Source organism: Malus sylvestris, chromosome 8, assembly GCF_916048215.2.
Source record: "Malus sylvestris chromosome 8, drMalSylv7.2, whole genome shotgun sequence".
NCBI lineage: Eukaryota > Viridiplantae > Streptophyta > Magnoliopsida > Rosales > Rosaceae > Malus > Malus sylvestris.
Genome location: NC_062267.1, coordinates 11,390,156 through 11,403,518, shown reverse-complemented (window position 1 = coordinate 11,403,518; position 13,363 = coordinate 11,390,156). Strand labels below are relative to the sequence as shown.

At 44.5% G+C, this 13,363-nt stretch overlaps 2 protein-coding genes across 2 annotated transcripts; both read right to left on the bottom strand.

Moving 5' to 3' along the window:
• Positions 1-447: 447 nt before the first annotated feature.
• On the bottom strand, positions 448-1,017 carry LOC126631357 (protein NETWORKED 4A-like). Its single transcript, XM_050301511.1, has one exon. The coding sequence runs from the start codon at positions 1,015-1,017 to the stop codon at positions 448-450; it is 570 nt and encodes a 189-aa protein (XP_050157468.1).
• A 104-nt stretch (positions 1,018-1,121) lies between these two features.
• On the bottom strand, positions 1,122-1,697 carry LOC126631356 (probable ubiquitin-conjugating enzyme E2 37). The gene has a single exon (XM_050301510.1). It carries the CDS (start codon positions 1,695-1,697, stop codon positions 1,122-1,124), a length of 576 nt encoding a protein of 191 aa, XP_050157467.1.
• Between the last annotated feature and the right edge of the window lie 11,666 nt (positions 1,698-13,363).

Below are 13,363 nucleotides of genomic sequence, written 5' to 3'. Positions count from 1 at the left end.
CGGGGAGTTGTAGGAGGCAAGAGATGGAGGAGATCTTTGGGTGTGTGTTGACAAACTTTAGTTTTGTCAATCATATTCAAAGACGGCAGAGTGTAATGCAAAGCAGCGAGCTTCACGATCGGCTAGTCGTTTGACAGCGGTTGTGAAGTTGGAGAAAGAGGGTAGAGAGCATAGAGAGCACGGACGTGCGTTGAAGGCCGAAGAAGAAGGCGATGAGACAATGGAATCAGCTGCCATAGCGGCGGCGGTTTCTCCGGCAAGATCGAACCCAAGATTGCTGTGCTTATAAGGACCAGTCGCGCTTACAGCAGCAAGTCAAAGACCGATAGTTAGATTCGATTCGGACTCTCTGACTCAACTATCTGATTTTGCAGCTCCAACACTTGCATTTTCTCCATTTTAAGATCAGCCTCCCTCATTTGGAGCTTCTCTCTCACACTAGAAAGTTCAATTTTCAAGCTCAGTAATCTCCTGCTGCCATCTTAGGTTGTCCAAATCAACGTTCGAAGGTGGAACCAAGTAATTGCTGACGGGGGAGTTAAGAGATTCTGGCTCAGATCCCAATGATGTTAAGGAAGATGATTCGCTGCCATTCTTTAAAGAAAGAGCTGGACTAGAACCATCTGAGCTTAGTGATATATCTAACCCAACAACTTGATGGCCAGATTTGTGCAGACCATGTTTAGCATCTGGAGTCAGCAGAGGAGAACGTTGGTCGAAACCATATTCAAAATCCCCAAACCCCTTATGTGCTTCTTTGGTCAAGTGTTCATAGCATCCAGCCAGCGACCGATACATTCTGTGAAATTCCTCAACCAATTCTGGCTTCTTCTGAGAAAACGCTTCGTCATTTTTTGGCAAAGAATCGCCATCTTCTTTGATCAGCTTCATCATTTGCTTAATCCTTTGGTCCATCTCTTTAAGATTTTCTACCAGCCACATAGAAGTAGAACGATCTGGGGTAGTACCATTGTCCAATTCAGTTGAATCTGACTCCTTCAGTTCTGTTCTCTCCATATCTTCTCCTGACTCTAACTGCACTTATCTTCCAGCAACTTTTCTATTCCCTTGACTTCCGTCTTGTTTCCGAAATCAGAGCAAAGAGTTGCAGTTTTGGCAATTCATTTCCTTTCCCGCAAACATCCATTTTTCTGGATTTGGCCTGAACACTCCAGCGACAGCTTCCTGCTACCCCTAATTACCTTTTTATTACTACTCACAACAGACTCATCTACTTCATGTTTTGACTCATGGATTGAAGCTTTTACCTCCAGCAGCACCGTGAATGGATTTGCGCTGCTTGGAGGTTGAGATTGAGAGTCACAAACACTCCCAGAAGCGGAAGCCTGGGCATATTTCTGAGTCATAGATCGAGCTTTCTGGTCGAAAGCTTGCCTATTGTATTTGAATTCCCTACTCGCTTCACACATGAGGCCATCATCTGGATTGGGTTCACTCAATAACAACCCAATGCTTGTAAGCACAGTTGAAATATTCAATGATAGTTGCCATGCCTCATTCGGAGGAAGATTGAGAATGTCAAGGCAAATCCAGCCTCCGGTGTTGATATTCGGATGGTAAATTGGCTTCGTAAATGTCACACTCGGAGGCTGAAACGGGTACCTCGGGTATCTGAATCTTAATGTTGAAGAACCTTTCGGTGTACACGATTCCTTCTGGACCTTTGATCTGGGCATCGATGGTGGTGAAGGAGGAGATGCTGGCGTTAGGCAGAAGAAGAGAAGAAGAGCCTGGGTCGCAGGGAGATTGCTATGGTGACGAGGGACCTGCAGCAGGTGTCGTAGATGCATCGGCACCGAGGTTAATAAGGAAGAGAAGGTCTGAAGCACTGGAGATGAAGACGAGTGGAGTCTCAGACCAGGTGAGCAGATCGGTGGTGGATGTGTGGGGCTTCCTCACCGGAGTGCTTCTCTCTATTTCGGGTTGGATTCGCGGATAAAGTGGTGAGTTGAGGCTGCTGAACTCGTAGTGGCTTACCCCGGCTCCGGCGACGAATCGTAAGCAATTGGGATTCTCTTGGACCATCACATTAGCGTCGGCCCGAAAGAGGAGCTCCAGGACCCAGCTGAAGACATGGGGGAGACGGCGGAGCTTCTTATGGGTCAGATCCAAAAGTGCCTGTGCTTCAGAAAAAATGAGTTTCTTGATTTGTATTGATGGTGATGACAGAAGTTGGAAAAGAGAGATGGACAACTTGAGACGAGGAAGCTTTGGAAGAGGATTTGGACCAGCTTGGAGTCTATTGAGGATGGGCCACAGGAGTTGGGCCCAACGTTGATGGACTCGTTGATGGTGTGAACCATGCTGGGCCGAAGCAATTGCAGATTTTATATATATACATATACATATATATATATATATATATATATATTGTACAAACTTTTTTTCTTTTTTTTTTCTTTTTTTTGTACAAAGAAATTGTAATAGCATCAAACTTTTAATAAAATCTTTATTCCTTATTTTGGTGCGCTACCGTGTGGAGCTGTGCAAGAGCCTGCAACGAGACTTCGCTGCGTAATGCCTTTTGAACACGGCTTTCCTCAGTGACGTTGTTGTGCACATTGACCTTGCTGCCTGGAAAGACCGTCTTGTAGCTGCCATTCCTTTAAAGAAATAAAGTATTTTGCATTTGCTATTTACTCTTCAAAGTGTTTGTGTTTTTTGTTGATGATGCGACTGTACTTGAAGTTTTGAAGTTTCAAGTTGCCTACGTACCCTCGGTTGAGGAGGGATCAAGTCATGACGTAGTTCAAATGAGCGATGAATTTAACAATGATTTTGATGATGATTTTGTCGTACATAGTTTATGCTCTTGCGGGCCAGGAGCGTTGGTTGTCGCCTTTTAGGGGTAGAAGCGCTTCAAGAATCTTCCATTGATAGGGCCGATCTTCAAGCCGTCTTCTGCCATGTTTAAGTAGGCGCCGTTGGTGTAGACCTCTTATATTACGTATGGTCCATCCCACTTTGATGTGAACTTGCTTTTTGTCTTGTGAGTTGTGATGATAGGCCTACACAATGCGAGGGCGAGATCTCCAGTTTAGAAAGACCTTAGGCGGACCTTCTTGTTGAATGCCTTGGATAGTCGTGCTTGGTAGCATTCCAAGTGTTGTTGAGCTTCGAGCCTTCTTTCGTCGAGTGTTTCCAACTCTTGAAAGCGCAACTTTGCATTCTCTTCATCAGTCAAGCCTTTTTGTATAGCCATTCTCAGTGAAGGGATTTAACTTTCGAGCAGTAGAATAGCTTCCACGCCATATACAAGGGAATAAGGCGTAGCTTGGGTAGGAGTCCTATGTGTCGTCCGATATGCCCAAAGTGCTTCGCTTATTCTTTCATGCCAGTCTCTCTTTGTTCGGCCGATCACCTTCTTTAGGAGATTGCACAATGTTTTGTTGAATGCTTCTGCAAGATCGTTGGCCGGGGCATGATACATGGAAGACTTGTGCTGCTTGAACTTGTATTTCTCACAGAGCTCATCCACGAGTCGGTTGGAGAATTGCTTTCGGTTGTCAGTGATGATGTAGCGAGGCATCCCATATCGGTGGATGATGTGGTCCTTGATGAAACGGACGACAGTTTCCTTCTTTACTTCCCTTAGGGATATGGCTTCAGCCCATTTGGAGAAGTAATATGTTGTAGCTAGGATGTAAGCTTCTCCTGCATATGACTTTGGAGTAATTGGTCCTACGACGTCCAATCCCCATGCATCGAATGGCTATGAAGCAGCTGTAGGGTGTAATGGTTCAGGTGGTTAATGTATGAAGTTGGCGTGGAATTGGCAAGCTTGGCACCTTTTGGCATGTTCCAGGCAGTCCTTCACCATGCTTGGCCAGTAGTAACCCATTCTTTTGAGCTGGAAATGTAGCTTTGGTCCAGATTGATATGCCCCGCACACGCCTGAGTGTGCTTCTTCCATGGCTTGATTGGCTTATTCCTCATCTAGGTATCTCAAAAGTACTCATTCGAAAGAGCGTCGGTAAAGTGTTTCTTTGTAGTAGAGGAAGCGAGGTGCTCGTCGACGTATTTCAGAGCGGTGTCTAGAATCATCTGGAAGTTTTCCATGCTCTAAGTAGTCGATCAGCGGTTGTCTCCACTCTTTAACATCGACTAGAAGTACTGAGACGACATTTGTATCATCCAGCAGCATTTTGATGACGAGGGGGGTTACCCATCTTTGGCAGACTGGCACGTCTGCAGCTTCGTCTTCTCCTAGTGTCATGCTTGAGGCTAGGTTGGCAAGAGCGTCTGCCATTTGATTTTCTTTTCTTGGCACATGTTCTAGTGTCACAGTCTCAAACTCTTGTAGCAGTTGAGTTGCCAGCCGGAAGTATGAGACGAGATCATCTTTCCTCACCTCATATTCGGTTAAGAGTTGATTGATTATGAGCTTGGAGTCGCCAAATACCTCAAGGGCTGTGATTCCCATGTTGATCGCCATTTGGAGTCCGATGATCAGTGCTTGGTACTCAGCGACGTTGTTGGAGCATAATTCGCTTAGTTGAAAGGAATAAGGTAATATCTGCCTTTGTGGCGACATGAATACTACTCCTGCCCCTGCTCCGTCTACCCGTGCAGATCCGTCGAAGAACATCGTCCATGTCGGGAAGATGTCAATGTAAAACACTTCCTCGTCAGGCAGGTCGTTTGAGATTTTCGAATCAGCTGGGATTAGGTGATCGGCAAGAAAGTCTGCTAGTGCTTGTCCCTTGACAGCTTTAACTGGGACGTAGATGATCTCATACTGGTTAAGAAGCAGCGCCCATTTAGTGAGTCGCCCTGTCAAGACTGGTTTGGACATGACGTATTTGACCGGGTCAACTTTAGCAACCAAGTGGATGGTGTAAGCATGCATGTAATGCCTGAGTTTCTGGATGGCGAACACCAAGGCAAGGCACATCTTTTCTATTAGGGAGTAGTTCAACTCGGTGCCGGTGAGAGTTCGGTTGAGGTAGTAGAGCGCTTCTTCTTTCTGGGATTCATTCTTTTGCACCAAGAGTGCTCCCACTGAACTTTCCTGAGCGGCGATGTACAATATGAGTGGTTTCCCGGGCACAAGCGCCCCCAAGGCAAGTGGACTTGACAAATACTTTTTTATGCTTTCAAAAGCATTGTGGCATGCTTCGTCCCATACAAACGGAACAACCTTCTTCATGAGTCGGCTGAACGGTTGACAACGCCATGCAAGGTTGGAGATGAAGCGTCTGATGAAGGCTAGCCGTCCTTGTAGACTTTTCAGCTCGTGCAGGTTTCTTGGCTCAGGCATGCTTTGAATGGCCTTGATTTTTTATTGGTCCACTTCAATACCACGGTGCTTGACAATAAAGCCAACGAACTTTTCGGAGGAGACGCCAAACGCACATTTTAACGGGTTTATCTTGAGGTTGTATTTTCGCTACCTTTCGAACACCATTTGCAAATCCTTCAAGTGGTCTAATCTTTTCTTTGTCTTGACCACTACATCGTCTACGTAACATTCTACGTTTTTGTGTAGCATGTCGTTGAAGATTTTCTGCATTGCACGTTGATATGTAGCTCTAGCGTTCTTCAGACCAAAGGGCATCACCTTGTAGCAGTAGATACCTTTTGAAGTGCGGAAGGCTGTTAGTTCCTCGTCTTCGAGAGCCAAGCGAATTTGATTATATCCTGAAGAGCCGTCCATGAATGACAGTGCCTCGTGGCCAGTGGTTGCATCCACCATGATTTCAATGATTGGCAAGGGGAAGTCGTCCTTCGGGCAAGCGTCGTTGAGGTCCCGGAAGTCTACGTAAACACGTATTTGTCCAAATTTCTTAAGGACGGTGACGATGTTGGAGATCCACTTGGGGTATTGCACCTCTCGAATGAAGCCTGCTTCGATTAGCTTGTCAATCTCTACCTCGATTTATGGAATGAGCTCGGATCGATAGCGCCTTTGAGTTTGCTTTATCGGTCGCGTTCCAGGCTTGACTGCAAGATGATGCACAACGATGACAGGGTCAAGGCCAGGCATTTCCTTGTAGGTCCAAGCAAAGACATCTTTGTACTCTGATAACAGTTGGTAATACTTCTCTATCTCGTCCGTACTTAGCAGCGCACTTACGAAGATAGGTTTCTGCTCATCTTCTGTGCCTAAGTTGAGCTCATTGAGATCATTAACCGTGGCTTGCCCCCCGTCCTCAAGTTGTGGTGGCGCAGCAGTGACATCTTCTTCGGGGACCTCGTCTTCTTTGCCTTCTTGGATCGTGATGTGGAAGACATCCTGGACTTCCTCTTCGGTGTCGTCTTTCCAGGTGTTGTAGTTACGAGAATCTATGCAAGTGCGGAGTTCCCCTGATTTTTTAAAGGCAACATTTAAGTTTCGTCCTGCGTCCATGACCTCTTGAATTAGATCGCCTTCAATCATGTTGTCAATCTCAGCTTCATCCAAGCTTGAAAGTGTATTAACAATGGTTTCTTGCCTCCTTTTCGACTGGTGCATCTGTGAATGCGACGTAGGCTTCATGTGTAATTTCTTTGAAGCGACATAAGTCCCTCCTTCAACTTCGCTTGACTTGGAGCATGCCCCCAGAGATCGAGGTGGCGACTTTGAGTTGAAAGAAACAGAAGTGACGTCTTCCTTAGGGATTTCGTCTCCTTTACCCTTTTGGATTGTGACGAGAAAGATGTCTTGGATCTCCCCTTCAGTGTCATCCTCTTGGGCTTGTTGGCATGAAGATTGTCCCGTGTGGATGATGGTGCACCTTCTTACTTTCAGTGGTCCATTTGTGTCAACCTCCAAGATTGCTTAGTGCTTCATCCTTAAAGAAATTGAGCTTCGAATATCGCCTTTTTCTGCTAGCCTGTTGAGCTTTTCTTCCTTTGACATTGTCTCCTTATTTCTAGAAAACTTTCTGTTGTCTTCAAGTCTTCCCAAAGTCGACCGACGAGAAGGAGAGCTGGCTGTGTGGCTTTGCTTCTTAGGTTTTGACAACCTTTCAAAAACAGAGCTTTGGGATGTTGGCCTGTTAAGCCTCTTGAAGACGGAGGTTCGGTTTTAACCACCAATGCAATCAAGTGCTGACGTTCTGGGTCTTGAATGATTCATCCTATCGAATACTGACGTTCAAGAGGTGGACTTAGGCTCCTCTTGATCTTGTTCAATGCTCATGCTGATGTATTGGGTGCTAACATTTCTCATTTTGCTTGAAATCTTCACGGGTGCATTTGGTGTGAAGCCAAGTCCAACTTTGTTGTTTTCAACTCCGTAACCATGCTTCTTCAACTTCTTTTGAGTCTCAGTGAGGTCACGTTCTTTATTGTTAACGGTGTTTGAAACCTTTTTTCCAGGATTCGAGGAAAAAGCGAAGTCGTACCCAGCTTTCGACATGAGTTTGTAGGCGTTTGGATCAAAACCTTCTTCGGTCCTCTTAGTTGGGAGAAAACTTGGTTCCACCCCCTTTGGAAGAGCTTTTATGAAACCTTGTGGTAGTCTTGTAACCTTAGCGTCGCCTAGCTGTGTCAGAGGCAAAACTGCATTTGTCTTGAGCAACTTTACATTATCCATATGCCTTTGTGCGTCGACTTTGCTTGCTCCAGTTTTGAACGGAGATTGACCATTCTTTCTTCTCGACATCGGAATGTATCGGAAGATGGGTGTGTTTGGTCCATTTGAGGGCGTCCTACTCCCTTTGGTTGTTGCAGGTTTAGCAAGGTCATTATCGTTCTTGCTTGAAGACGGCATGGCTTCTCCTTCTTGCTTCTTGGGCATGGCTTGCCACTCCTGCTTTTTAGGTGTTGCTTTACCTGTGGATTTGATCTCTTTTGGAAGAGCTTCGGGCATCATGTCTTCATCCATGTAGAACTTAGCGTCTGCGAAATGTGATTCAGCTTCGGTGAATGGTTTAGTGTCGCCATAGATCACCTTCACTCCTTCTCGGTAGAATTTCAAGCATTGGTGAAGGGTGGACGGTACTACTCCATTCGTATGGATCCAAGGCCTTCCTAAGAGCAAGCCATAAGAAGTTCTTGCATCAATTACGTGGAATATCGTGCTTGACTTGAGTTCACCAATAGTCATCTCCACTCGGATCATGCCCATCGCTCTTTGTCCTCCTTGATTAAAACCTTGGATTAGTAGACGACTTAGGGATAGTTCATCCGCCTTGATGCCGATTGTAGTCATTGTTGACTTTGGCATGATGTTTATGGCTGATCCACCATCCACAAGCAAGTGGTTGACTTTGTGCTCCCTTACGTACCCAGAGACGAAGAGAAGACGGTTGTGAGGCTTGGATCCTAACAGCAAGTCTTCATCGGTGAAGTGGATTGCGTCCTCAATGGCACAGCATGTGGCACATTCATGTGGCTGAAGCTTCAAGCCTTCGTTCTTGCTTTCTTGCACTTCGTGGTCATTAGGACTTTCCAAGACCGCTGCTAATGCTCTTCGCATCTTCTTTGGCAATCGTAGCGTTTCCTCAATGCTAAAGTGTGTTGGCAGACCTTCTTCGAGCGTGAGAGTTTTTTCTCCCTCAGTAGTGATATCTTTTCCTTTTGAAGGTTCTTTCATTTCTACTTCGACCATGTGGCATGCAGCGATAGTGCACTGTTGGAAGAAGTCATTCGGGAAGTACTCGTGCAAGGATACAGGAATGCGTGGCTCTTGCTCCATAGGTTCCCCAGCATACGTTGGCTTATCAACTTTTACGTTTCTTTTGGGCTTCCTACTGTTGCGGCGACGGTGCTTTCTCACTTGTTCCACCTTTTGTCTTGTGGCTTGTGGTTTTGGTTCCTTGTTTTTTTGTAGGTCACCAATGTCCATCCTTCTTCATCATCGGTATGTGCATCTTGTTCGTTTGCCCCCGGCGATGGTTGCGCAGAAGGTATCGCGTAACTTGAGCATTGATAGGAATGGTCAAGTGTTGCTTGGAGAGGCACGGGATCGAAAGATCCAAATGCAATTGTAGTAGTATGTGTTGCGGCAGTGTCTTCGAGGTCGAGCTCGATTCGCCCTTGTTGTGCGAACTTCATGATGAGCTCTTTAAGGACGAAACACTTACCCACAGGATGGCTCACGATTCGATGGTACTTGCAGTATTTAGGATCGTTTATGCGATTCATTTCTTCAGGCCGCTTGCATTCGGGTAGCTCGATTACCTTCTTTTCCAGCAAGTCGTCTAACATTGCATCCATGTCTGAGTCAGGAAAATGGTACGCCTTCTGCTCCAATTCCCTCAATGTGCTTTTGTACCTTTCTTGGGTGCGAGGAGGCTCACCTCTCTTTATCTCCTTTGTTTTGGTTTTGGAGGAGATCTTGATAGGTGCGGAGGCGGTCTTGACGGACGCAGTGCTGACGGTGAACGCTTCCTTGGGGGGTTTCTTCCCAGTCTTATCTACATTTGGGGAGAACACCTTATCCTTCTTGAAGTCGGTGATCGGCTCTTTCTTCCCTTGAAAGGCAATACTTAGCTTCATGTCATGGGCACGGGTGGCTAACTCTTCAAATGTCCGTGGTTTGATGCCTTGAAGGATATAGTGTAACCCTCATTGCATGCCTTGGACGCACATATCGATTGAAGAGATCTCCAAGAGCCTATCCTTGCAGTCGAGGCTTAGATTGCATCATCGGTTGATGTAGTCTACGACTGGCTCATCCCTCTATTGCTTCGTGCTTATCAGCTCTAGCATGCTCACGGTGCGGCGGGTGATGTAGAAGCGGTTAAGGAATTCCTTTTCCAATTGCTCCCAACTGTTGATGGATTCAGGCTCTAGGTCCGTGTACCACTCAAAGGCATTTCCTTTCAGCGAGCGTACAAACTGCTTAGCGAGGTAATCTCCTTCTGTCCCCGCGTTGTTGCAAGTCTCAATGAAATGGGTGACGTGTTGCTTCGGGTTTCCCTTTCCATCGAACTGCATGAACTTTGGTGGCTGATATCCCCTTCGCATCTTCAAAGCGTCAATTTTCTTGGAGTAGGGTTTTGAGTATAGTACGGAGTCATGTGAACTTCCTTCGTACTGTGCCTTGATGATGCTAGCGATCATCTTTTGCAGCTTTTGGATAGAAAGAGATCTCATGAGTGCCGCTGCTTGGCCTGGCTCCGGCTTCACATCGATTTTCTCCACCGGAGGCTCTTCATCCTCGTCGTTTTCCTTCTTTACTGAATCATCCCTTTGCTCGATTTTCACGTCAGGCTTTACATCTAGTTGGTTGACGAGTGCGGCGATTTGCTGGTCTTTTTCTTCCACAATCCGTGTTAGCCTTGCGATCGCTTCATTCATATGAGCCAGCTGCTCATCGATTGAAGTCGCTCCAATAGTCATGACTTTCATGGCTGAGTTGCCGCTTGAGTCGGCATCGGAAATCATGAAACTAGAGTACTTCTTTGGGCTTTCCTTCCTTGGCGCCCTTAGTGAGGCCAGGGTAATCACAGGTTCGTGCCTGCTCTTGTTTCTTCGGCGGAGTTGATGCAGGGGTGGAAAAGACGGCAGAAAGAGCTCTTGCCTTACTTCGAGTTATGACGCCCGAAGTGACACCACCTGCGGTGATGACGCTTTTGTTCCTTGCATTGGCTACGAGAACAACTTGAGCCTTCTTTGATGCCATTTGTGCTTTTTGCGGATTCAAAGATAGAGATGAGAGGTAGAGATGATCCCACCGGGCGTGCCAAATTTGTAAACACGGAAATTCTTGCGATAAACGAGACAAGAACACGTGTAAAAAATAATATTTGTATTGATGATTTAGGGGTTACAATCTCTTCTACAAATTTAGCCTCTGATTCTATCTTTGTAATGGTGGATTTGATGTTGTTGGTCCAAAGGGCCGTCGGGGCTTGATCTTGGGATAAACAGTTGTGCGGATTTGTTGACTTCGTTGATCCAAAGGGCTGTCGGAGCTTGATCTAGGGATGAACGAATGATGATTGATGTACACTTTCTTCAAAGGCCGTCGGGGCTTGATCTTGAATTAGTGGAAGTTCTTCAAGGGTCGTTGGGGCTTGATTTTGAATGAGGATTTGACGAAGAACGAATAGAGCTTTCTTGATCCTTCGGGATTTGCTTGGGAACTTTGGAGTTTCAAAGCTTTAAGGTTGTGGTGTGAGGTGAATTGGTTATGAATTGGTGTCCCAAAAATGAATGCCTTGGCCTCCTATTTATAAAATTCCAAAACTTGATTTTTTGGATTTAAATAATCAGATGAAATAAATCATTTCTGCCAGGTGTTGACACGTGTCCTGTTTGATGACTTTTCCGATTTATTTTGATTTTTCATTTAGTCACATGCTATGTGTAAAATTTATATGACACGTGAACGTTGAAATTTTAATTATTGATCAACATTTATTTCACCAAAATTTTGATGTCTACACATACGCTAAGCCTTGTGACATGATCCCTTTTTATCTTTAACTGACGCCTGACCCATATGGGCCTCAGCCCACATCTCTCCCTCTAGACTAGGCACGTGCCTGAGCTTAACCTGCTAAGCATAGAAAGCCCAGCCCGCGGCCTAAGTCACAAGCAAGAGAGATGGCGCTCCACAACTCTTTCTCTCTCTCCCTCCACATTATAGCAGGCCCAAGCCCAGCATGTTGTTCGCCTCTTCCACTTATTATCACCTTTGCTTAAGGCGTTGAGCAACGTATGACGAGATCTCAGCTGCTCCACACCATCTTGTATACCTGACTAACCCATGTTAGATTCAGGCATCCAGAAGGAGCTCGAGCCCCGTGGTTCACTCCGCACTACACCCTAGCGCCTTAAGCCAATGACCCAGCTATGCAGCCGTCTTTTGCTTCAATCGAGCCAAGTAGCCTAAGTTGTGCCCCTGCCATGCTTCCTCATCGGCTTACACCAAGCCAACTCTTAGCCCCTGCCAGCCGATGTGCCACACCACCTCGACAACTGCCCCGTAGTAGCACCACCCAAGACGAATGAGAAGAAAAAATAAATTTCTTTTTACTTTGGTACGGCACGAAGAAGAACAACAACAACGAGAAACGACTATTTGCAAGGGCAAGAGAAGAAGAGAGCTATGGGAGGGGGAACAAATTTCATCTATTATCTCTCTTCATTGTTGGAATGAAGATTGTTCTCCAAATTTATTTAATTCTTTGCTTAAGGCAGGATTAAATAGGTGTTGGGGCAATTGGTTTCCTTTTCCTAGAAGAGTCTATCTCCAAGTCAAAGAGCGAGATCTACATCAAATTAGGAAAGAACTCTACACACCCATATAGCTTGGGACTTTTACACCTACTGCCTTTTTCCTACATGCAGCCTAGCAGGTGTGGGGGCATTTGTGAAGCATAAAATAATCCCAAAAATCCTAGAGGCGACACGTGGACTTTGTTTAAGAAAGACAAGATTTAGCTACTCCTAAAAGCCCTAAACACTTACTCTTTTTCAGAGAAACTAATTTAGGCATCAGAGATCCATTGGTCTAACCCCTCCCCCCAACCTTGTGGGCGTGTGAGGCTTAGGTCTTTAATCAAATGTGTTGATTGTTTTGCAAGTGCATTTTTTTGTCAAAACTAGAGACACCGGAAAATTGCATCGACAACACTAATGCTGCACAAAATGCTAATAAAAAGGTAATAAAAACTTATGTTGCACAAAATGCTAATAAAAAGTATTTTGCACAAATGATAATCAAAAGTATTTTGTACATAAGGTTTATAGAGCTGAAATTCTTTAACACTATGTTTGGATGAAGAAATTTAAAATTATTAAGGAATTTTAAAATGACGGAAATTGAAATGACTAGATTTATTTTCTAGAATTTGTGAATTTTTTTTGTTTGGTTAACCTAAATGAACAATGGAATTGAATATGAAATTTGTTATTTTTAAACTCTCAATCATAAAAATTGGGAAATGACACTTATTTACATAAAATTTAAATTTGGAAATTTGAGGTCCCAAATTCTTTTTCCAAGTGGAAATTCTAAAATTTCTATGTTTATGAATCTAAACAAATGAATTGGTGCAAGTCAATTTATAAATTCTAACTTTAATCCAAATTCCAAATTTATCTCCCTCATCCAAACATAGTGTAAAGATTCTATAAAACTGATGCTGCACAAATGCCAAGTGATTAATAATCCATTAACTAATTGCTAATCCATTATCCTTTTAATAAACTCATGTTAAGTGATTCTGCATGATTATGTAAAATTGATGATGCACAAATTTTAATCAAACGTTGAAAATTATTAAATGTTTATAGCGGGTTCCCCCATCCCCCAAACTTATGTCAACTGATTCTCCATGATTTTATAAACTGATGTTGCACAAATTTTAATCAAACGTTCAAAATTATTAAATGTTTGTTGGGAGAGTTCCCTCCAATCCTCCCAAAACTTATGTCAACTGATTCTGCATGATTTTATAAA

Coding starts and splice junctions, on each gene's coding strand:
- LOC126631357 (XM_050301511.1), bottom strand. CDS start 1,017: ATGGAGAGAACAGAACTGAAGGAGTCAGATTCAACTGAATTGGACAAT.
- LOC126631356 (XM_050301510.1), bottom strand. CDS start 1,697: ATGCCCAGATCAAAGGTCCAGAAGGAATCGTGTACACCGAAAGGTTCT.